This window comes from Hippoglossus stenolepis, chromosome 21 (assembly GCF_022539355.2).
Source record: "Hippoglossus stenolepis isolate QCI-W04-F060 chromosome 21, HSTE1.2, whole genome shotgun sequence".
NCBI classification, from domain to species: domain Eukaryota; kingdom Metazoa; phylum Chordata; class Actinopteri; order Pleuronectiformes; family Pleuronectidae; genus Hippoglossus; species Hippoglossus stenolepis.
Genome location: NC_061503.1, coordinates 5,354,951 through 5,379,671, shown reverse-complemented (window position 1 = coordinate 5,379,671; position 24,721 = coordinate 5,354,951). Strand labels below are relative to the sequence as shown.

Here is a 24,721-nt window from a genome sequence, read left to right as displayed (position 1 = left end):
GAAGAAAACATCACCAAATAAGGGCATGCACCCTGTTTATCAAGGTCATAACAGTGAGACACCGCCAAATAAGGGTTCCATCCTGTCAGGTAGACAGTATCACAGCAGTGAGACACCTGGTCAGGGGGATTTCCAATACCTTAGACACTGGTCAGTGCAATTTTCCACTACATCATTCTCCCTTTTATAAGTTTGTGTACCATCCGAAAATATTTAGAAGCTGCTACTTTAAGGTATAAAACTACCTAATGTCGCATTGGGTAAAATTACAAAAAGATATAAAAAGTGTGAAATAAAAGTGTGTAAAATTGAAGCTTTGCCCAAGCTAACACTCAAAAAGTGAACAGATTCACATGTACTACACTTTATCCGTACCATTATTTCACATTTACCTGTGACCTTGCACAGAGACCCTTGGCTTTCACCTGTCAGCACCTTCAGCATGGACACAAATATCACACTGTGCTGTACACACATTCAAGTTTTGTCAAGTTTGCTTTCCTTCTTTTAATCACACAACTGATTGTTGTAAGTGATTTTATTTTTCCATGCCTTATCTTTACTTATCATTTGTTGGGGTATGTTGTGTGTGTGCATTGCCTTATCATTGTGCAATGGTAAAATGTCAGTCCACCTGTATAAAAGGAGGCTTGTCCGTCTCCAGTCTTCAGTCTCTAGTCTCCAGTCTTGAGTCTCCAGGTGAGTAACATGATCAAAGAAATGCTATCATTTATATTGCAGCATTTCACTGTAATATTTTCAACCTCAGAGTGACAGGAGTCAAATTGGCTTTTTCTGCACCACTGAGATACTTTATCTTCCACAGTTGACAGCAGCGCCATGACAATGAAGTGGGCCTTTGTTCTGTGTGCCATGGTGGCACTGTCCGAGTGCTTTATCCAGTAAGTAGACTACACCGCTCTATTTTTGATTTTCCTGACATCTTTAACCTTCATTAGCTGCTCTGAAATGACACGCATGACACTTACATTACAAGTGTTAGGCCTCTTCTCATGTACTCATGTAGAAAAGGTCTAAACTTTAGTGACACTTCATCTCTAAGTTAGGCTGAGGTGCCTCTCACTGGAAATTCAGAAGAAGCCTTTAGGGCGCTCTGTAGGGAGGCACACAGAGACATCACAAACACACTGAGATGTCGTACCTACACACGTAACATATCTGTTAGTTATCTAGATTGTCTCGCTATGAGTGATGACTCCAGTAGCAGCACATGTTGTATGAAGTAGAAAATTCTCGCCTCTAGAGTTTTCTGATGGCCAAGACCACGTAACCCAAGCCGATCGAATCCCAGGTGACTGTCTGAGCCAGCGGTTCAAATTTTCAACCAAGGGGCAGGAGAGGATATTGGAATTTGTCAGAAGGAGTTTAGTTAAAGCGTAGATTTAAAAATGAGCACGGCATTCCAGATTCCTACTCATGAGCGGTCACTGGTATTAGGGGGCTGCCCACCTTTGGTTAGATGTTGCTCTTTTTTTCATGTAAATGTCATGATGCAGAGATGTCTCAAACGGTTTACTCTATGTGAGCACTGGCCCTGCAATCTCCAAGACTGATTGAAAACACTTGGTGGCGTTATGATCCATCATTAGAATTAATTTAGATATGTTTTTAATAAATAAAAGTTTATAAATATAGCCGCAAGTGCAGAATTGAAATTGCTGTCTTGTGTGAATCGTAGGCTCGCTCTGGAGAAAGGTCAGACTGCCAGGGAGGTCCTGGAGGAGCAGGGTCTGTGGGAGGAGTACAGGCTCAAGTACCCATACAACCCCATGGCCAAGTTTGACCAGAGCTTTGCAGTAGGCGGCGAGTCCATGACCAATGACGCTGACGTAAGTAACAGAGGCTCAAGCCTAAACAGACCAACTTTTACAAATGTGTGATTTTGGTCCTGAGTAATCTTTGTAACTCCTCTTCGTCTCCAGCTGGCTTACTATGGAATCATCTCCATTGGAACTCCTCCTCAGTCCTTCAAGGTCATCTTTGACACCGGCTCCTCTAACCTGTGGGTGCCCTCCATCTACTGCAGCAGTACAGCCTGCAGTAAGTGAAACTGTACATGCATATACACCTTGACAACTTTTAAACAGACAGACGTTAGATGACTGGTGGGAGGTTCAGTGAGAACATTTTAAGAAGGTTATGTCTTCTTATCTCTCTAATTTGAAGGTGTTTCCAGCATTGACAGATTACACATGGTTGCCTGTGAGCACAAGAAATGGTCATAAGATTTCAAAACTTGGGTTTTGGTTTAGGTTTTTGGATTATCACCAAGGGTCTGAAAGTAACTGGCTGCTAATTTAGGCTGAATAACAAGAGTACAGGAAGGCAGATCACACAGGAAACTAAAGAGGAAGGGATCTGATGTGTCTAAGAATGAGCAGAGTTGTGGTTATGCTAATATGTATTTTTGCACATCTGTAACTGCCTAGACAACCATGACAAGTTCAACCTGGCCAGAGCAGCACCTACAGAAACAACGGCGGTTCTCTCGATATCCACTATGGCACTGGCAGCATGACCGGCATCCTTGGATACGACACTGTGACGGTGAGAATTTTGAACTACTGGACTTAAACATGGATTATTCCTTTGTCCCACCATGTTCAAAAAGCTACTCTGACGATTTCAAATTGCCACAGCAGAATCTCATATTTCATAGTTTCTAGTCTTGGAAGATGTATATTACCAGCTTTAAGATTCTGCTTCAGTTTGAGATGATTTTAAATCCCTTGATGTCTTGATGTGTGGTTTTCAGGTGGGTGGCCTCGCTGTGAAGAACCAGATCTTCGGTTTGAGTCAGTCCGAAGCTCCCTTCATGCAGTACATGAAAGCTGACGGTATCCTGGGCCTGGCCTACCCACGCCTGTCTGCCTCCGGCGCTACCCCTGTCTTCGACAACATGATGAACGAAGGTCTCGTCAACCAGGACCTCTTCTCCGTGTACCTGAGCTCGTAAGGACGCCATAGTTCTGTATGTAGGGAAATAGGACATATTTCTGGATGTCAAAGAAGCAAACAGCATTGTATCATTTTCTTCAGAAACTTTTACAACTGAGATTGTTAGCTTGTTTATCAGCACATTCTTGCTTTCCACTATAGTAACTCTCAGCAAGGTAGTGTGGTGACCTTCGGTGGCATTGACCCCAACCACTACTATGGCGCCATCACCTGGATTCCCCTCTCCAATGAGCTGTACTGGCAGATCACCGTGGACAGGTAAAGCCAAATCCAAGCAGAGGTTGGCTAAGTGATAAAACGGTATCAAAGGTGTTTGACACGTGTCTTAACTTTCTCCACTTCAGTGTTACTGTCAACGGGCAGGTTGTGGCTTGCAATGGCGGTTGCCAGGCCATCGTGGACACCGGCACTTCCCTGATCGTTGGACCTCAGAGCAGCATCAGCAACATCAACAGATATGTGGGAGCTACCAGCCAGAACGGAGACGTAAGTCAAGTTTTTATTAAAAAAATCGAATTCTCCTGTGTTAACAGATGAGTAGAAATAAATTCCAATGCTCTCTCATTTCGTTCACTTTCTTTTCTCTCTCCCTCTGCAATCAGTATGTTGTCAACTGTAACTCCATCAGCCAAATGCCTGATGTGACCTTCCACATCCACGGACAGCAATTCACCCTCCCAGCCTCGGCCTACGTCCGTCAGGTAAGTGTTTATTTCTCTGGCACCTTCAGCATTTTCTCCCTTCACTGTTTCCCCCTCCATCTGAAACTCTTCTCCTGAATCCCCCACAGTCTCAATACTACGGCTGCCGTACCGGCCTCGGCAATGGAGGTGACAACCTGTGGATCCTGGGCGATGTCTTCATCAGACAGTACTTTTCCATCTTCAACAGAGCCCAGAACATGGTGGGTCTGGCCCGGGCTAATTAATCAACCTGATGTCAACTCGCAGCAATCAGAGAGCCTTTCAGCAATGATAAATATATCTTAGTGCAATAGCAAGACTTAAAACATGCATGGTTTCCAATGTAACTGTAATATGTGATGATTGAGACTCCAATCTTTTCCCTGTCTTATAAATGATTCAACTTTCTCTAATTTAATAAAAAGAGTTAAATCAGTTTGATTGGTGTTTTGTCATTAAATTGTACCACAGACAGACATGACTAAATCTGTGTGGACAATGAGCTCCCATGACAACTTAAATAAGATGGCAGCCCAAAAAACATCCTTTGATACAAAGGCACTATGGACAAAGGGTGGTCAACAGACTAACTGTGTAACTGAGCACACTGGGTGTTAACCAGATTATATCATGTTCCAGTCTGTCTCATCCAAGTGGTAATAAATTATCATCATATTTAAGGTGAGCAACAACTACTAGAGAAACCAACACAACATAAAGGGTTAACCTTGTAAGAAACAACTTCACACTACACCTGTTATACCTTTTCTTGACAGTTCCCATATGCATTGGTAATTTCTTAACTAGGGCGGCTTTGATACCATATGATCTTTGAAAATCAATTCAGTTCAGGATATTTCAGTGTACAATACCAATTTAGCCTGAATATAAAAGGAATTCTCAGAGAATGAGTGTTGTAAACTGCAAGGAAACCTCCATTTTGAAGAATATTAAGGAAGGCCCTTCACAATACAATTTCAATGTGTGTAAATACGTGTCCCATTGACTCTCGTGACTGAATCAAACAAATACAAAGTAAACATCAGTACTGTTCAGGTCCTTGTTACCAGTGTTGGTGTTTATTGTTAAAGTGTAAAGTGAGCGCAGGTCAGCAGGAGTGTGGAGGGATCCCACTCAGGCAGAGACCCTGACACGGTACAAACCAACTGCTGCCTCTTTGCTAATTTTCCTTAATTATCCTTAAACTAAAATAATAAACTTCATAACAAATAAACTTTATTCATATAGCACTTTACAAGGAAGAAATAACACCAGACAGGGAGGTAAAATGAGAATAAAACAACGGAACATGAGCAGAGAGAATGTCACTCACATGTTATTAAATTATTATCATTACTATCAAAATGGCTAATCGTTGAGATTTGATTTGACTGTCATTTCTGATTTTATTGAACTTAAATTGCATTGTAGGATCTTTTTACTCTTAAGTCCAATACACAACCTTGTAATTTGTATACTCCAGACAATGTGATGCATATGCACAATGAACCTTTTATTCCAAGTATGAATGAATTGTCAAATCTGGACTCATTTAGTAATTCATGGTTGTGGTCAGCAGCTCGATCAGAGTGACACACGCCTGCAGAGTGTCTTTACTCACTATATTTTCTGGACTGAAGTGAATGTTAAAGGTTTGAGGACAGCGTTCTACTTCCTCCTTTCAGTAGGCTTCAGTAGCAAAAACCTGTTTGACAACAGACTCATGCCTGTCTTTCTTAGTGAAGTCCAACAAGATCATCATAGTTCACATGAGCAGTGGAGCTTTCTGATGAGCACCACAGGACGATGAACCCACTGCAAGGTCAGATCTGAGGGAGTGAAGAACTCCAGGAAGGCTGAGGATTACCATAACACAGTGAGCAGTGTTTCTCTAAACTTCTGACCTTTATGTTTTTTTTTGGCCAATAATTCACTGTGTGCTGTACAGCCATCATGTTTGTATTAGATTGCAAATTGAGTTTGAGATGTCTTTTGTAGAAACTGAGATGTCTGCAGAAAAAGACACAGGGAGTGGACAAGTCACAAGCTTCTGTGACTGGATGTCGCAACTACCAGGTGAACTTCACAACATTCCTCTCTGCAGTCTGGCCATACCAGGTAAGAAGGAGAAACAATGTGCAACTATTTACACTGCTACTGCGTTTAACTCAACGACATTATGATTTTTCATCACACTAAGATTAATACATTGTCACTGCCATGTGCAAAAAAATCATGTTTGTCCGTCATATCTTTTGATAAGTCATAAAAGCATCTTTGTGAAATGTATTTTTCCACATTTGCCATTGGGGCATTAAATGCTAAATTTACAGTAGTTTAAGAAAAATATTCTCATTTTTAACATGTTGACATTGCCACTGCTTGCTGTTCATCCAGTGTGTTGGATTTATGGTGATTTATTGGCCGAAGTAAAATATAATATTATTGCTTTCATGAGTGTAGGGTTCTCTTCGTTGGAGTCTGCCATGTTGCACATACAGTATCCTCCACATTGTGAAGGGACGGGTGAGGCGAGGGTATTCAGTTGGTTGCAATATGCAACTTCACCACTAGATGCCACTAAATCCTACTCACTGAACCTTTAAGCAGGTGACTTGTGCCATCAGAATCAGAATCAGAAAGTATTTATTGCCAAGTAGGTTTACACCTACCTGGAATTTGCCTTGGTATATAGGTGCATACAATGAACATAAAACATAAAAACACAATAAGTACTACACATAAGAAAAAAACAATATCTAAAATAGAAATATATAAAAGATATAAAAAGTAAAGTAAAAAGTAAAATGCAAAATGCAAAACAGGAGTGCAATGTGAATGTGCAATATGCAATGTGCAATGTAATGTAATGTGTGTTAATGTAACACAGACTTGAGGCGTGGGGGCGGGATAAGAGTCCAAGTCAGGTGGGGGTCCCGGGCCTTGTTGATAAGGCCAACTGCAGCCGGGAAGAAGCTGGTCTTGTGGCGTGAGGTTTTGGTCCTGATGGACCGCAGCCTCCTGCCGGTGGGAGCTGATGTTCAGCTCCCACTTGAGGTCCTGGGAGATGATGGTGCCCAGGAAGCGGAAGGACTCCGCAGTGTCGACTGGGGAGTCTCTCAGGGTGATGGGGGTGGGTGGGGCTGGGTTCCTTCTAAAGTCTACAACCATCTCCACTGTTTTCAGAGCATTGAGCTCCAGGTTGTTCTGACCACACCAGGTCACCAGATGGTCAATCTCCCACCTGTAGGCGGACTCATCCCCACCAGAGATGAGCCCAATGAGGGTGGTGTCGTCCGCGAACTTAAGGAGTTTGACGGACTGGTGACTGGAGGTGCAGCTGTTGGTATACAGGGAGAAGAGTAGAGGGGAAAGAACACAGCCTTGAGGGGAACCGGTGCTTATGGTCCTGGAATCAGAGACATGCTTCCCCAGCCTCACGTGTTGCCTCCTGTCAGACAGGAAGTCTGTGATCCACCTGCAGGTGGAGTCAGGCACACTCAGCTGGGAGAGCTTGTCCTGTAGCAGAGCCGGAATGATGGTGTTGAAGGCAGAGCTGAAGTCCACAAACAGGATCCTGGCGTAGGTTCCTGAGGAGTCCAGGTGCTGGAGGATGAAGTGAAGGGCCATGTTTACTGCATCGTCTACAGACCTGTTGGCTCTGTAGGCAAACTGCAGGGGGTCCAGGAAAGGGTCAGTGATGGCTTTGAGGTGGAACAGCACAAGGCACTCAAATGCCTTCATCACCACAGAGGTCAGGGCGATGGGTCTGTAATCATTGAGTCCAGTGATCTTTGTTTTTTTGGGGACAGGGATGATGGTGGAGGTCTTGAAGCAGGCTGGTACGTGGCATGTCTCCAGTGAGGTGTTAAAAATGGCTGTGAACACCGGAGACAGCTGATCAGCACAGTGTTTCAGGATTGATGGAGAGACAGAGTCTGGCCCGGCTGCTTTGCGGGGGTTCTGTCTCCTGAAGAGTCTGTTGACGTCCCTCTCCAGGATGGAGAGAGTCGTCACTGTGGTAGGGGAGGAGGGAGGGGGCTCTGAGGTGGGCAGTTGTGGAAAGGCGCAGGCCTTTGCTATGGTGGGGGAGGTGCAGTTGATGGGCTGGAGGGTGGTGTCACGGGGGATGGTGTCAGGACTGTCCCATTGTCTTTCAAAGCGACAGTAAAACTCATTCAAGTCATTGGCCAGGCGTGGGTCGTTAGTGGAGTGGGGGGCTCTAGGCTTACAATTTGTAATCTGCCTAAGCCCTTTCCAGACAGAGGCAGAGTCATTGGCTGAGAACTGGTGTTGGAGTTTCTCAGAGTACAGACGTTTAGCTTCTCTCACCTCCTCGCTAAACCCGTATTTCGACTCTATAAATCTGTCTCTGTCCCCACTCCTGAACGCCTCTTCCTTCTCCAACCTTAACTTTTTGAGTTTGGCTGTGAACCAGGGTTTGTCATTGTTGTAACACACCCTGGTGCGTGATGGAACACAGCTGTCCTCACAGAAGCCATGTAGACTCCCTTAGTTTTGCTAATATTAGGCTACACATATTGTACAGCTATGGTCATAAAAAAGGAATAAATAAATGAATAAATAAATAATCTTACCTGACGGCAGCGCTGGAGGAAAAGTCAGATGAGCACTGTGACTTTCTGGACCAATATCTGAATGGCAATAAATGAGGAATTTTCACTACAGGCCAAATATGTTCAAGTGGAATTATTGGAAAAGTCAACAGATCAGCACAGTCATTGCGATTATTCCTCTGGGAATAATGAATGTCTGCTAATTTGCATGGGGATCAAGATGGCAAGACAGATTTTTCCGTCTGGACAAGTGTTTGTCCAACCAAACAACTGACGTTCGACAACCCAACATCCACGCTGCTAACAAGTGCATATATGGGTTTCCCTGCTCACTGACCATGTTTTTGTTTGGTAATTCCTAGGAAGCCACGACTCAATGACTTATGATTTGGACATCAACTCCTCTATCATTGAGCCTGATAACCTGAAAGGACTGAGCAAGATTTATTGTGCACGTCGAATTGTGCACAGGTGGGCAGTCACTCAGGTGAGGGGAGTCTACGACCTGTCAGTGCTGGATGTATTGGAGCATATGTAAGAAAAGAGAGGGGGGGTATCGTCTGTTGTTGTGGCTTGTGTTGCAGGAGGAGTCCATCACAAAGCAACTGGATGCAGGAGTTCGTTACTTTGACCTGAGGATCGCTCGCAAGCCAAACGACACTGACCCGACGAGGCTTTACTTTTATCATGGACTGTGTACGCGGACCGATGTGGAGGTAAAGAAATGAAACGTTAAAAATAATCACAAGAACACTTCTGCTTACATATGTGAATATTTAGGAGTCAATCAGCCTTCGTGGATCATTGGTCAACAAAGGAGTTTTATAGGTTTATGCCTGTGTTTTTAGAATGGAATAAAAGGGTGCCAGTCTGTGAACCAAGTTGAACATGTCTTCTTCTATGTCAGACTACTGCCAGATCGTTTTGATTATTTAATTATTTAATATTTCACCATATAGGACTGAGACAGACATTTATGGAGTCACGGGAGCTGATATCCATTATGACATAGAATCACCTTCTCTTTAGCAACTAGTGCTTAAAGTAAAAGCACAAGGTTCATTTTGTGGCTGCAATGCTTCAAATCGAACTGAATTACAGAGCTTTTATTTTGAAAAGTTGTGAACTTTGGTCTGAAGATTGTGTCGATTGCTTAACAAACCTGTGAAATATCCAGTAATTCCAGACAAGTTTAGAGCGGGCACTGCACTATTCAATTTGACCACTTTTATTCTGATTAATACAACAGTAAATAAGTAAATACATAAATGTACTACTTTTTTAAACTGCATGTCATCCCTCTCTTGCTCGTCCCATTTCCTGTCACCTACATACAGTCAGATAATATATAACATATTTATATTTAATACATAAATACGTACACACACATTTTGGAGTGCTTCACCTTGAGTGTTTTCTGGGAGGAGGCCCTTTTTAAAATCCTGGCTACAGCCCAAACACAAAGAATCCACAGGTGGTTGAGCTGTTTTTGATATTTGATCATGTATGAACATTTAAGTAGTAAATCAAAATGATCCACAAAGGTGAAATAAGAGCTTCCTTTTAAATAAGTAATGTTAGTCAAAGAAAAAGTACAACAGAAGAGAAGACTCCAGGTGTTTAATGAATTCCCTTTTGGCTGCTGTGACAGACTGTTCTCAGGATGATTCATGACTGGGCAGAGAAACACCCCAAAGAGATCCTCATCCTGGCCTTATCCCACTTTAAAGGGTTCGACAAACAGAAGGCAGAGCAGCTCCACATCCATCTCATCAGTTTCATCAAGACCTTGTTTGGAGCCAAACTTCTCCATAGAGCGGTACAAAATCCAGAATGTTTTATTAAGTCAAACATATCTTGCCCCTAACAACACTGCTTTAAAGTAAAAAATAACATATTTCAATGTATGACAGTGGGACATTCCTACACTGAAGAGCTGCTGGGACCAAGGCAGAAACGTTATAGTTTCATATGATTATTCTGCAAATCAGCACCCGGAGATGTGGGGTAGGATACCTTATTACTATGGTGATAGTATGGACCCTGCAGAAGTGGAATCAAAACTCCGCCAGGGTTTGGAAAAAGCTAGGTCTACTCAGGGTGAGTTCTCTCTGTTCCTGCCACTCATCGGGCTCAGTATGCTTTTGACAAACATGTGTCCATGCTGTATGTGGGTCCCACTTCCCTGTCCCATGTCCTGCAGGTTTCTACGTATGTGGCTTGAACCTGACCCTGCCAGAAGATTCCAGGATACTCAGGTACATCTTCCGTCCCCGTGACAAATTAACGAAGGTGCTACAGAGGAGTCTGCCCACGCTGCTGCAGTGGGTGAAACAGCAAGCCGGCCAAAGACCCAACATTGTCGCCTCAGATGTGGTGACTCGAGACAACTTTGTCTCAACGGTTGTCCAGCTCAATATTTCAAAGTTAGAGGATCCTAGTGGAATTCTGTTAAACGTCTTGTGATCATTCAGAATCAAACACAGTCTTTTTATTTTTTGGGCCATTTCACCATTAAAACACACCACTGATGCTTGATTGGAGTTTTTAGTATCATCACCAGCACCATTCTTCATAAATATGACAGAGTCTGTATTATTCTTAACAAAATATACAGTGGACACAGTTAATGATGTAGTAGACTGTTGCATTAGGGAATTGGCTACACTCTGCAAGTGTATGTGCTCTATATAAATTCAACATAGTAAAGTAATAGCAGAATACTTTAATAGTATAACTTTATAAGGATATAACTATATAAGCAAAGCAAAACAACTTGCTTTTGCTCAAGTAGTTAAGTTAACTTGGTACTTAAAATTTTACTTGAGTAAAATGTTTGAGTACTACCTTCACCACTAATAAATAAACTTGACATACTCACAAGTACACCTCTTGGCTATTGCGTAAGGAATATTTATGTTTATTTAATAAATGTTTATTTATTTGTGCTTTTACCGAAGTGAAACGTTTGAATACTTCTACTATCTTACTAACTAGTGCGCCTCTTGGCCTATTGTGGAAGTAAAAAAAGTTGATGTGTTACTTTTACTTTTAGCTGAGTACTAGTTTGTATATCTTTGTCTATTTAATTGTACTTTTACTCAAGTGAAATGTTTGAATCCTTCCTCCAACACTGTTGCAATAAAGTATTCACTTTACATGTGGAAGTACAAAAGCTTATGTGGTACTTTTACTTTTAGCTGAGTACTATTTTGTACATTTATTTGTACTTTTCCTTAGTAAAAAGCGTCAATTCTTCCTCTACCACTGATTAATAAACTTTATATACTACTGCCCCTCGCGGGCTTTTGGCGCCCCCGTGTGTGGATTCATGGTATTGCAATAAAGTGCCAACCTCACGTGTGAAAGTTGTTGAGTGTTTAATGAGTGGCTAACGTTAGCTTAATAAGTGTCTAACTTTAGCTCAGTGAGGTCACAGCGACACTCGGTGGATTAGGATGTTCAGGCTCGCATGGCGTCGGTCGGTGTCCACAAGCAGCGGCTGTGAGCCCGCTCGCCTCCTGACTGCGGGGATCTGTGGAGCGGACAGTCGGCAGCAGAGCTCCGGGGGCAACGCGAGGGGCTTCAGACTCACTCCCCTCCCACCGGCAGGCGACGGGTCCCCGCTGCTCCATCCTCAGCCGGCCCGCTACCTCAGGTAAAGCAGCGGCTGGGGCTAATGCTAAGTTACCGTGAGACAAGTAAACAAGCTAACACGTGAAGTGCAGCTGTGCAGACCGGGGACGAGTCATGCGGAAGTCCCTTAACAATAAAACCATTTAAAACGCCCCGACCCTTAAACATGGCCACTGCGCATCCGTCTGTAAACAAAGACGTTCAACACTGATCTACATGCCTCAAGCAATAATTCGGTATTAGCGACATAAGCTGCCAAACATCCCTCATGCTCAATAACCCCCTGTATCTTGTAGCTAGTTTGCTCAGCACGTTGCACCTGCTAACGTTATAGTGAAGCTAACTCCCCGTGGTTGTCGTGTTAAAAAATGAGCTGGATATGTGTCTATTGGTTACATCGATTTAGCCGAATTTAGAGAAAAGGGCTGATCTTTGTAAAAACGTGTTCAGCCATGTTTCCTGGAGCTTAGATGTGTGCTGAGAAGCAACGTCACTTGAAATGAGCTGATATTCAAGCGGAGTTCTGTGATAGGCTCAGAGCTGCAGTGCGTGACAGCGACAGAGGCTCGAGAAGCAGCATCTGCAGGATCAGCTCATCGGGACACGGGTTAATACTGTAAAGGCTACTTAAAGCAACACAAGGCAGGTGAGGCTGCACACTGTCAATACAGATTAGTTTGGATTAGACAACGACACTGGAAATACACGTTTCCCTTTTCTATATCTGTTGCTTGGTGATTTGGGAGTAAAACAGCTCATTTTAAACAGCAGACATTTGATTTTTCACAGCAGGAAAACAGCTGTAATAATAACACTGTGCATTAGATAACACACACATGAAAGCATCTGGGCTTTTCCTGCTGGGACATGTTTGTGCACTTATTACACTGGGGTTCAAAGGTCAGAGACCACTTCCCCCTTCAGCCGTCTCTGACCCACTGTTAATGAGGATTCCAGCTAAATAACTAGAATATCACTCAGAGTACAACAATCCCCTTATGAAACCAGATTTAATTCACTAGATCCAGATTTTTACTTTGATCTGCACCAAATTTCACACACTTTTAATGATCGATCCCGACTGTTTTCTTTCATCAAGAACCACGAATGAAAATATGGAAAAACGTCGTATCTCACAGAGTTGAAGAAAGAAATTCTTGCCCTCCCTTTTAATGAGTTCATCGTTGGGTCGAGTAGTTTTGACGTAATCCTGCTAATAAACAAACAATCAAACAACATGGAGGGAAACATAAACTTGGTGTTTGTAATAAAGCTATCAGGTATTTTGGAATTCCCTAATTAGAACAGCGTGACCAATAAATCAGTTCCAATAACTTCTACAGATATGAGCCTTACACAGACATATCAGTGTTTATGTTTACCTATATGGGCCAATGAGAACATGCAGAAAATCCATGCATTTATGTTATTTTTTACATTTAAAAAAAACTTTGTTTCTTAATTCAAGTTCTATATATTGGGTTGTATTTGTGTTTTCCTTTTCTTTGCAGTTTTATTTATCATAAATGTTATGGTTAAATTGTAAAATATCAAGCCTCAAGCCATTTTTTTTGTTAGGGATAATTGCCAATTTCTTGAATATATAAATATAAAGTTTATTACTTTCTAATATCGGTATAGGCACCAGCCACAAAATCCCAAAAGGCCCCTACATCTGATTAGAGACTGTTGATGTAAAGGAAAAACACAAGAGCAGCAAGAGTTAGTATCATTGTCAAAAAATACATTCACAACAAAACATATAATATCACCATTTCAATGAATTTAAACAATTCTGCTGTAGCAGTCTGTTTTTCTGTTTCTTTAGTTCCCTGCTCTGTCTGATACCTGCACTAGTGTGTACTCTATTATCAACACAGTTTTCTAATCAGTGTGTATGTTTGGGTGTCCAGTCCATCTGTCTTCATGAGCATGGCATCGGGGGGTGAAGGTCCAACCTCCACTCCTCACAAACACACCAACAGGTTAGCCAAGGAGAAGTCCCCCTACCTCCTTCAACACGCGCACAACCCTGTCGACTGGTGAGTGACTAAACTACACATATATATATATATATATATATCCTGACAGCTGATATTACACAGACCAATGTGATATTTGTTGTAGGTATCCATGGGGACAAGATGCTTTCGACAAAGCCAGGAATGAGGACAAACCTATTTTTTTATCCGGTAGGAAGCTGCGTTTACACCTGGTACAAAATGATTGACCTTACTTTCTGTGTTCTATGTCCACTGAGAGTTGCATACTCGCACCAGTCATAACTGGTCACATGTACATGCCCTCGGTTCCATTCATAATAAAATGAGGGTCAAAATGTCAGATGCCACGCTTGGGTGCCTTATTTCATTCTTCGGGTGACTTCATTCAAAATTTCCTAATGCTTCATACCTAGACAAAGCTTTGATATGAGATGACATGTCTTATTTCCTGTGGATCTCTGTTCCTCCCTGACGACCAGTGGGCTACTCCACGTGCCACTGGTGCCATGTCATGGAGAGGGAGTCATTCGAGGATGAGGAAATTGGAAGAATTCTCAGCGACAACTTTGTCTGCATCAAACTGGACCGAGAAGAGAGACCTGATGTGGACAAGGTCTACATGACCTTTGTTCAGGTATGTGCGCAGTTGTTGTCTCCCGCAGATCTTTCTGATCTGCTTTTTAAGCTAATGTCTTTTGGTTGCTAACGTCTATAGGCAACAAGTGGAGGTGGAGGATGGCCCATGAGCGTTTGGTTGACCCCTGATCTTAAACCTTTCATCGGAGGCACATACTTTCCTCCTAGAGACCATGGGAGACGACCTGGACTCAAGACAGTCCTCTCCAGAATCATGGAACAGGTAAACGGGTGTGTGTGTGTGTGTGTGTGTGTGTGTGTGTGTGTGTGTGTGTGTGTGTGTGTGTGTGTGTGTGTGTGTGTGTGTGTGTGTGTGTGTGTGTGTGTGTGTGTGTGTGTGTTCCAACTAGCGGTGACACACACGTAAAAGACACTGACGAAGATGTCAAGAAAGTTTGTGGTGATAAGAGCTGAGGACGGTGTAAACAAAATCACGTGATCTCCGCAGCGGAGCTAATACGTCACCTCCTGCCTCTGTCTGCTGCACCCGGCTGCTCCAACTCTCACTTGACTAATGCTGAGGATTTGTTGAGTCTGTGCAGTGAATCTCCCGCTGTGTTGTGCATGATTGAAAGGCCGACTGTGGGTAAACTCTGTAGCCAATTCTCCAGATTTTACCCTGAGGTCATGTAAACGGTTCTGTCTCTGTCTTTCTATCTCTGTCTCTCCTCTCCTCTCCTCTCCTCTCTCCTCTCCTCTCCTCTCCTCTCTCCTCTCCTGGTCATGTACCAGGAGTGGCATAACACTGCTGTTGTGTGCATAAAGGGGGAAACATTGATGATTGTTACATCCCTTCAAGGTTCAGGGGAACGGTGGGAGATTAATTAGATTAATAAGAGGTGCTGGTTGGCAGATTTTCTTTTCACCTTTGGACAGAGCAAGGTGAGCAGCTTCCTCTTGCTTTTAGCCTAAATGATGATTTAGGCTAGCCGTGTCCTGGCTTCATATTTAATGGGTGGAAATGACAGCGTTATCGATCTTTTCATCTCACCCTTGGCAAGAAAATAAATGGGCATATTTCCCAAAATGTCAAGCTGTTCCTTAAAGCAACACTTATTATTATTATGACATTTAATTATGTAGATGTAAGTAATATCAGTGGGCTGGAGGGGGCAATGCAGCAGCAGCAGCAGAGGAGGACAAAGTGAAACTATCCAAATCATCATCTTAAAGTGTGTTCATGTTTATGACGTCCTCAGTGTCAGTGTTATTTCTTTTTCTACTTCCAGTTGTTAAATAGTTCTCAGCCGTGTGCATCCTCTCTGTTATCTCTACATTTGGCACGTATGACTTATGTTCCTCAGTGGCGGAATAACCGTCCTGCTTTGGAGTCCAGCGGGGAGAGGATCCTTGAAGCTCTAAAGAAAGGCACCGCCGTGGCTGCGAACCCCGGGGAGAGTCCACCTCTGGCCCCAGATGCTGCTACCCGCTGCTTCCAGCAGTTGGCCCATTCTTACGAGGAGGAGTACGGAGGCTTCAGAGATGCTCCCAAGTTCCCGAAACCAGGTAGACGTGAAAAAACTCTTAGTGTTCACCCCGCTCGCTTCTGCTCCCCCATACCTCACTCTTTTCCCATCTCTCTTTCTCACTCCGTAGTGAATCTGATGTTCCTCATGAGTTACTGGTCTGTGAACCGCTCCACGTCAGAAGGGGTTGAGGCTCTTCAGATGGCCTTGCACACGCTCCGCATGATGGCGCTGGGAGGCATCCATGACCACGTGGCACAGGTTCTCACCATCGATTGTATATAAAGACAGACCAAGCATCTCCATTTCCTCCACATATGCATAAATATCCTATATACAAACACTGCCATCTTTCACATTTAACGCCAGAATCACGCTGATCCACACACGTGAGCAGTCGCGAGTCAGTCTCAGATGTCAATCATTACGTTTCACCCGATTTTTAAAGCATCAAATTCAAACCAAACATATCAGAAAATGATCATGTGAATACACATCAATGTGATGAGAAATTCTAAAAAGGACATTATTTAAGAAAAATATATTTGTCGTGTACTTTGACATTTTAATTTGATCCATGTCCCATCCACTAACATGAAGGAGGCAGGGGTTGTGACTGTTATTGCAGCCAGCCACCAGGGGGTGATGGAGATAGATTTGGCTTCACTTTCTGGATGCTGTCATGTTGTCTATCTTTATTCACAGTCTATGTTTCACACATTTTGTTCTACAGTGACTCTCACTATTAGTTGATTTATCAGTCAACAGAAGATTGACTGTAACTTTTATATTGATCAATTATAAGCATTTCAGTGATTTCTTTAATCAGAAAAGTCTAATTGTTTCTGGTTCCAGCTTCTTCAGTGTGAGAAGTTGCCACTTTACTCCGTCACGTGTTCCAGATGGATGTCAGCAAGATAAAACAACACAGTTTTAGAGCAATGTTTTGGGCTTTGAGAAGTTATAATGTCAATTTTTCACAGTTTTCTGACACTTTATTGACCATTTGATGAATCGAGTAATAAAGAAAACGACCGTCACACTAATCAATATTATTGATAATCAAGAGTAATTATTTCTTGCAGCGCAAGTTACTTCATTTACAGACACACTGACAGAAACCAACATATGAACTGTATTAGTCTTTCTATTACCATTAACATGAACTTTAGTCTTCAATTTTTTTTATTTCAGGTTAGATTTGCTTATGTTGCATGACAGATGTGAAGGTTGTTTCCAGATCAACTGCAACTAAAGGAAGGTAAATACTGTATCGCTTTCAATGCTCTGTATATGTCCCTCTCTCTCAGGGTTTTCATCGTTACTCCACTGATTCCTCCTGGCATGTTCCGCACTTCGAAAAGATGTTGTACGACCAAGCTCAGCTGGCTGTAGCCTACATAACTGCCTCCCAGGTGTGTGTGTGTGTGTGTGTGTGTGTGTGTGTGTGTGTCTGTGTGTGTGTTCTTTGCCTATCTGACAGGGCAATTATTCCTCCATCATTCTGTATCTCTTTTATCCTAGTAATTTATCATCATATTACCCAGTCAGCAAAAACCATTGGTGAGCGACTTGGCAAACATTCCGGTCCTCTCATAATCACAGTGAAGTTGCTGTTGCACACAAACAGCACATTTGGGTAGTTGTTGATCTTTTCTTTCCATTCAACCAGTTTCCACAGAAAAACACATTTGAAAAAAGAGAGCAAATAGATTAAATTATAATGACCTCCCACTGCAGCGGACAGCGGTGAATTAGGATGCAACAACAAACCGAGTCATCAGAATGTCGTTGTTTTTAGTTTTTTCAGTGTAGGACGGGCTGGCCTGTGTTTCACAGTGGATATAGACTGCGATGCAAAAAGCTAATTAGGACACAAACTCCAATACAGACCCACACATACTCTTGTGTTAAATGAGGCTGTAGAAGCCTCGTCTGCACTCTTGTTGAATGCTGCAGGTAAGATCCTGGAAATAAATCACATGTTGCTATCTTTAAGGTTGCATTAAGGTTGAATCGTGGCTCTAAGCAGGTGCGTGCTTGTGTATTTCTGGTGTTTCAGGTATCAGGCGAGCAGCTCTTTGCAGATGTGGCTCAGGACATCCTGCTCTACGTCTCCAGAGACCTGAGCGACAAGGTGAATCATCTCCTGCCTTGTTACCACTTTCTTTGTGTGTGCTTGTGTTGTCTTACTGATCTTCCAGGGATCATGTGTCCTTACTAAGGCACAGAGGCAATGGAAATAGTGCAATCCAAAGCAAGCTTTAACCCATTCATACCTAAGGCGTGGAATAAAGAAAGACTAAAAAACAACCACCTTAAACCTGAGGGTTTTCTGAAGAGATGACAGAATTGCCCACGTTTACAAAAATCGGAATCTTTCAGCCTGAAGCACATCGAGACATGAAATGAAAAACATTTGATCGCTTAAGCTTTTAGTTTTTGATGTGAATCGTTTGCCTTTTCCCAAAAGTGATCATCCACAATGACGCCAGCAAACTCCAACAACTCATCGTAGTTTTCATCAATGAAACGCTGCTGTAATCTATTTCAATATTGCTCCCGTCGCTGAGATCATCAGCCATTATCTGAAACACTACTTTTAAAACTCTTCTGCTGGGTAAGGGCATCTGAAAAACAGATTTCATTTCCTACTGCATTTTCCATAATCGGTTTCTAATTTCCTGTGAGTATTTCAGTGAATCATGATGTCAAATGGTTTGAAAACAATGACATCATATAAAACAAGCAAATCTGGCTCGGAGGGAGAAGCGTGGGAACATTGTACCCGGTCCTAAAGGTGTATACACGCACATGTAACACCATGTCTAAATGGGTTAAGAAGACAGAATGGAAGTCAGGTTATGTTCGGTTTGGTGTTTGGATGTGGGTTAGGGTTAATGCAGTGTGTAGGGATGCATGTTGGCAAAGGAAAGCCATTAAAAAATAGAGGAATATAAACTGGCTTGCTGTGACACTGTATTTTCGCTGCCCACAAAACACAAACATTAGCTGTAAATCCCATCAGGAAATAATAACAACTGTGCGAGTTGTGTGTGTTTGTGTGCGTGCACCTTGTTGATACATCCTCCCGGGGAACCCACGTTGACAAATAGCCTCTTCAACCCTTGCCCTCCTCTGAGGGTCAACCCCTTTTTTTCCTTTTGATTAATGAGTCGATAACAGCGAACGGGGCACACAATTAAAACTGCACTCCTTGTAATCATTATATGCCCCGAGATTTATTATGTAATTATACATTAATGAATTAATGCAGCAAAGGTAATTTACTGTAGACTCCCATGCTTTCTTTGTGCAGAGACGGCTCGGATCCTGCTGCCAGTTTTCATCACTGATAACTGTTGAAATATTTCAGTACTTTAAATAACAACCACTACAGCTCTCTCAGGGTTTACATAAATACTGTATATGGTTCAGGAGTTAGACCTTGAAAGGTGATGTTTAATTCAGTGCAGTCAGTTTTCCCCATTACAATTTCACAATTATATGATTGTTGCTCCAGATAAGGTAATCCCCGTGATTAAGTAATGTTTGGGGCCTCATTCTTCAGCTTCCATTTTCAAACTATGTACTTTTGTGGTTGTATTTGACCTGTCGTTATCTTAAGAACATCTCAAGAGAATCCTTTCAAATTTAGCACGAATGTTCACTGAGACTCACAGGTTACCTGATTAGATTTGGGTTTTCAAAGGTCGGCGGTCAAGGTCATTGCGGCCCCACAAAGCATGTTGTTGCCCTATTCATCATGATATCTCATGTCTGCCTTCAGGGAATATCTTCCAATTTAGAATAGCTGTAATTAAGACTCAAAGAGTCATAGGTCACGGTGACCTCATATGATGATGTAAAAAAATATTTGTAGAATGAAGCTAGTTGGCGGAGGCATACAACTGCATGCCAGTATTTCTAATTTCTTTTTCAACAGGCTATGCTCATTACTGGGGTGAGCAGTCTCAAACACATAATATATTTATTTATCTTTCTTTCAAGCATCCAGATTTGTTTTAGTCTAAATTGCTCCAGTAAACCTTTCTGCAGTTTTTTTTATTTCTTTGCTTTCAGTTGTAAAAGTCTTCATGTATTTCTAACAAATCCTTGCTCCTGATTTTAACACTACATTTTTGACATTTAGTTATTATAATGGAGGAATCCTAGAGATCCAACAGAGCAGATCTGTAGTAACTTGTCAACACACGTTAGATGTTCTTTCAGAAATGGCCTCTGTCGAAGGGCCTCTTTTTTCTGTATTTTTCTGCCACTTGCCATTAAATAGCAGCTTTCGCTCTCCTTCCCCCTCCTTCATTCCTGTCTGCTTGCTTTATTAGTCCGGGGGCTTCTACAGTGCTGAGGATGCAGACTCTGTCCCATCTTCGGGGGGGACAAAAAAGCGAGAGGGGGCTTTCTGTGTCTGGACAGCCTCAGAGGTTCGGGAGCTGCTGCCAGACGTGGTGGAAGGCGCCAGTGAACCTGTCACTCAGGCAGACATCTTCATGCACCACTATGGGGTCAAGGAGCAGGGCAACGTTGCTGCAGAACAGGTACTTTTCATTTTCATTTTCATTTTCATTGTTATCTGATATATTAACTCTAACCCACATGTAGCCTCTGCAAACTTTGCCTGGATTAAAAAATGAAAAGATGGATGGAAAGATATGTTATTGCATGATCAGATAAAAGAGAAAGAGAAAAGTCTTTACATGAAAGTGCACGAACATAAGGCATAAAGCTGGATCACTTGTTTTATTTAGTTCACACTGCATTTGAAGGAGTTAAAGTGGGTCGATTAAGGCATTAACATGGCAGCTGTTGCAGTCATTATGAGTTCATCTTTGTTGAACGCCCTCTCTTCTCCTCTGCTGTGCGTTGCCAGGACCCCCACGGGGAGCTGGAAGGTCAGAATGTGCTGATCGTGCGTTATTCCGTGGAGTTGACGTCTGCTCGCTTTGGCATCAGTGTCGAGAAGGTGAACGAGCTCCTGGCTGCTGCCAGAGCCAAGATGGCAGAAGTGAGGACCAGTCGGCCACGCCCACATCTGGACACCAAGATGTTAGCCTCCTGGAATGGTAAATGTCTCGACAGGTTTACACTCTGTTAGTTCAGGGAGAAGATTTTTTTCTTCAGTATATTGTTGATGAAGTTTTAATTTCTTCTGGTATCATAAATCCACTTGTGATAAATGAAAGAGACAAAATTATCCCCTTTTCTAATCAGACAGTGGTATAATAATATCACTTCCCATATCTGTGTAATGATAAAGGGACATGAAGATGAGCTGAAACAAAGTTTCCACATTTACTGTCTCTATGACATATACACACATACACATGGGGAGCATGTAGACGACTGAGCTCATTTGTTTTTTGCAAAAATGTCTCAACATCACAAATAAAATATATGAATATAATATTAACATTAAAATATAATGAACATGATTAAAATTATTTTATATCTAGAACAAACTTATTTTACAATTTCAAATATTTTAGTTCATTTTTGCATGTGCAAGGTGAAGTATACTCAACAATACCAATAACAGTACAGAAAGTATTTAGTGTAACTAAACAAGCACAGTGTCTAATGTAGTGTTTACCTGCACTGCTGTCTGTGTCCTCACATTTGTACTCACTTGGACTAGGAACAAGGAAACATCTTGTATTAACTGCCTTGCTCCCACGACAAACACATCTGACCATAGATGTAGTTTTAAGCTCTCAAATTGTTTGCTGTGATGCGATTCGGTTTGCTTGGATTTTTCTCTGTGTGAAAAGAAACAAACCCAAAGGGAACAAAGCTCCACGTCCACAAACTCATCAACTGACTTGGACCTGTGTCAGCAAACTACACAACTAGGTGTGAAAATGCACTAAATCTGAACAAAGCGTTGTTGACTCCACCAAATGTGGCGGTTTCGAAAAACAACTAGAATGGCACTCAGTGGAGTGCATACGTCTGCCAAGGCCCAATATTCCTCTTATAAAACCAGATTTGAATTCACTAGATCTGGATCAAATTATTCACACTCATAAATATCGGTCACGTAAAAATGCCTGTTTGTTTCATCAAGATCCACAAATTATTCTCTGAGAAATCCACAAATGTTACAAAACACCCGGTCTCGCAATGTTAAAGTAAGCGAACAAAAAATCCTGGATTTCGCCCCCTGATCTGGATCTGCACCAACATTTAATGGGTTCTTCCTTGGGTCATGCCCCACCCATCCACAACATTTTAATGGAGATCTGTTGAAGAGTGTTTGTGAAATCCTGCTGACAATCAAACCAAAACATAACCTCTGTGGAAGAGCTAAAAGTAAAAGCTGTCATAAACTCACTGATGACATCCAAAGATCATTACACACATTTATCATCATGTGATGTCAATGTGGACAATCTCACATTGTCCAGCATATGGCTACATAAAAGAACAGAGAGCCCATTACACATATATAGACACACACACACACACACACACACACACACACACACACACCAACAAATCTTTCTCCCAAGCCTGATGTCTCAAGACACGGTGTGTTAGTGAGCTAATGAGGCTCTGCGATCCCGAGAACTTTCCAATTAGAAACAAGACTCCCCCTCTCCTCTCTAATGAAGAAACACCTCCATTAATCACCTGTCCTCGGCTGCAGCACTTTGAAGCCCGGGCTGTGCACTCGCCTGGCTTTGATACGCTACATGAAAGAGGAGAGCAGGGATGTAGAGAGGGAAGAGAGCAGGAAAGAGCGAGAACAAGGAAAGTTCAAAGAGTGAGTTGTGGCTTCACATTCATTGGAGAGGACATGTTGTCTTTAGCTGAGAAAGTCAATTCACCACAACCACCAACGACCATATCTACCTTTTCTTTCTCTTCAGGCCTGATGCTGTCGGCCTACGCTCGTGTCGGAGCTGTGCTGGGGGACAAAGCCCTGCTGGAGAGGGCAGCGCTGGCCGGCTACTTCCTCAAGGACCACCTGTGGGATGCTGAACGGCAGACCATCCTCCGAACCTGTTACCGCGGAGACCAGATGGAGGTGCAACAGATGTAAGAGCCGGGTTTCTGTATATACATGCATTGTATATAGAGAAGATGAAAAGCAGTTAGAATTAAAGTCACTTGAATATATTAACAAGTCATAATAACTTCTGGTGACTTACGGAATCTACTGTTAACGCATTACACGGTGCCACAGCACATGAGAGAATAAGTTAGACACCCAGATATATTTCCCTGTTCGACTTACTAATCAGAAAATGTAGCTGCTGTTTGTTTGCCTGGGACAAAGCAGTAAAACGTATCTGATTCAGAACCTTTTTTCACATTGCTCACAGGGAATTGAATCCCGTGCACTGTGTTTCACTTCCTTTCTTACTTTTACTTTGAATACTTGCAGTTTATTTAAAAGCACATGAATGTAGCCTTCTGATCAATTATGGAGACTCAAAATCTAGATTTATTTAACTTAGTTTTAGTTTAGTCTTGTTTGAACGTTGCCAAGGAAATAGGTTTGTCCAGCAGAAATGTGCTCTAACCAAAGCCTGTTCAAAAGTGATCGGTCAAACTAGGAATGGAAACCCGAACCCGATCTCATCCCTAAGAATGTACTGTCTGCTGTTGATTGTCCAAGTGTCCTTGTTCTGTTGACCAGCCCTGTGCCCTAGTTAATGTGAGTGAGTGAGTGTGAAATGCCATGAATCAGCAGAATAATATGCCAGGAGTCCCACAAATACGCCTGATACAGACACACACTCGTACCTAGAAACTCTGTCCTGGTTCCACAGTCTTTGTCTCATTCATAATTGTCCAAATTCAGGAGGGTGTCAGCACCGAGAATGCTTACCAAGGCCCTTTTCCAGAGCCTGGTTTAGTTTCCATACATTGGTAAATCACTCTGTCATGCCAGGCACATATGGGCCGTGGACTAGTTTACCGGGAGAAATGGTCGGTGCTGAGACTAACTGGGTTAATTGGCTGTGGAAGTGTTGAGGAGCTGATGCCATAGATTTGTCTGTGGCCCTCACCTGGCACTGTGTGGTTAAGAGTCTTACCAGTGTCTCCAGGCTGCAGAGGGGAGACCTGAGAACACTGAGGCTGTTCACTCATTCCTACTTGATTTGGTCACATGCAGTCTGTTTCACAGAGATTACTTAGTCAATGAGTATTGATTGTTTATCCGTGCTAGATACTACAACCACACATGTCTTATACATTTTAAACAAAAGAGCAAAAGGTTTTTCCCAAACTGTTACCTTCATTCATAATCCATCAATTGGCATCATTGATGGTGGTGAAGATAACTCCCATTTTCCCACTGTGCTTCATGATGTCATCAAACGCAATCTTTTGTTAATGTTTTGATTTAGAGACCCCTCATGGCTGACGTTACACTTTATATATTTAAAAACTTCTTTGCCGTGCGTGGGGCTCTCAGCCCTGAGGTTATTTGTTTATGTTAAAGATTAAACAGTTGCACCTCTTAACAAAAAATGATAGCATATATTATTGTTATTACTCTTTTTATTGGACTAGTGCCCTTGTTCATGGTAATGACAGAACATGTCTAATACTAAGACTAATGGCAGTAATTGCCAGAAAATATGATTTATTCAATTAAACAATTGAGCCCCTTGTATTCTAATGGTTTATCAAGCTTACTTTTTTATTACACCTCCCTTCCTCACGCTGAAATTTTAACACAACAAAAAAGAAGTCAGTCATAACACTGC

At 42.3% G+C, this 24,721-nt stretch overlaps 3 protein-coding genes across 4 annotated transcripts in view; all 3 read left to right on the top strand.

Annotated features, from left to right (window-relative positions):
* Nucleotides 1–764: 764 nt before the first annotated feature.
* LOC118100633 (pepsin A) lies at nucleotides 765–3,964 on the top strand. Its single transcript, XM_035145947.2, is given in 10 exon segments — nucleotides 765–902; nucleotides 1,700–1,850; nucleotides 1,944–2,061; nucleotides 2,451–2,465; nucleotides 2,468–2,568; nucleotides 2,777–2,973; nucleotides 3,121–3,237; nucleotides 3,324–3,465; nucleotides 3,582–3,680; nucleotides 3,770–3,964. Coding segments are annotated over 10 exon segments (1,140 nt in total). The 5' UTR covers nucleotides 765–840; the 3' UTR covers nucleotides 3,908–3,964.
* Nucleotides 3,965–5,396: 1,432 nt separating this feature from the next.
* Nucleotides 5,397–11,268, top strand: LOC118100737 (PI-PLC X domain-containing protein 1). Its single transcript, XM_035146095.2, has 7 exons — nucleotides 5,397–5,538; nucleotides 5,661–5,780; nucleotides 8,602–8,726; nucleotides 8,824–8,955; nucleotides 9,891–10,058; nucleotides 10,153–10,339; nucleotides 10,443–11,268. Exons 2-7 carry the CDS (start codon nucleotides 5,669–5,671, stop codon nucleotides 10,703–10,705), a joined length of 987 nt encoding a protein of 328 aa, XP_035001986.1. The 5' UTR covers nucleotides 5,397–5,538; nucleotides 5,661–5,668; the 3' UTR covers nucleotides 10,706–11,268.
* Nucleotides 11,269–11,592: 324 nt separating this feature from the next.
* The window catches only part of spata20 (spermatogenesis associated 20), a 44,287-nt gene continuing 31,158 nt past the window's right edge, over nucleotides 11,593–24,721 (top strand). Inside the window, exons 1-13 of one of the 2 annotated variants that reach the window (XM_035146237.2) lie at nucleotides 11,761–11,897; nucleotides 12,408–12,521; nucleotides 13,789–13,917; nucleotides 14,003–14,067; nucleotides 14,358–14,512; nucleotides 14,594–14,737; nucleotides 15,819–16,020; nucleotides 16,111–16,241; nucleotides 17,291–17,395; nucleotides 18,043–18,117; nucleotides 20,327–20,539; nucleotides 20,872–21,064; nucleotides 22,871–23,039. In XM_035146237.2, the coding sequence (XP_035002128.2) occupies nucleotides 13,802–13,917; nucleotides 14,003–14,067; nucleotides 14,358–14,512; nucleotides 14,594–14,737; nucleotides 15,819–16,020; nucleotides 16,111–16,241; nucleotides 17,291–17,395; nucleotides 18,043–18,117; nucleotides 20,327–20,539; nucleotides 20,872–21,064; nucleotides 22,871–23,039 (1,568 nt within the window). In that variant the 5' untranslated portion in view covers nucleotides 11,761–11,897; nucleotides 12,408–12,521; nucleotides 13,789–13,801. Of the gene's footprint in view, nucleotides 11,898–12,407; nucleotides 12,522–13,788; nucleotides 13,918–14,002; nucleotides 14,068–14,357; nucleotides 14,513–14,593; nucleotides 14,738–15,818; nucleotides 16,021–16,110; nucleotides 16,242–17,290; nucleotides 17,396–18,042; nucleotides 18,118–20,326; nucleotides 20,540–20,871; nucleotides 21,065–22,870; nucleotides 23,040–24,721 lie in introns of both variants that reach the window. The other variant, XM_035146236.2, reaches the window with a different exon arrangement.

Bases quoted from the DNA above. Each gene is read 5' to 3' on its own strand.
- LOC118100737 (XM_035146095.2), top strand. From the start codon at position 5,669: ATGTCTGCAGAAAAAGACACAGGGAGTGGACAAGTCACAAGCTTCTGT. The intron at 10,059-10,152 runs GTACAAAATCCA...AATGTATGACAG, and splicing joins CCAAACTTCTCCATAGAGCG to TGGGACATTCCTACACTGAA. The intron at 10,340-10,442 runs GTGAGTTCTCTC...CATGTCCTGCAG, and splicing joins AAAAGCTAGGTCTACTCAGG to GTTTCTACGTATGTGGCTTG.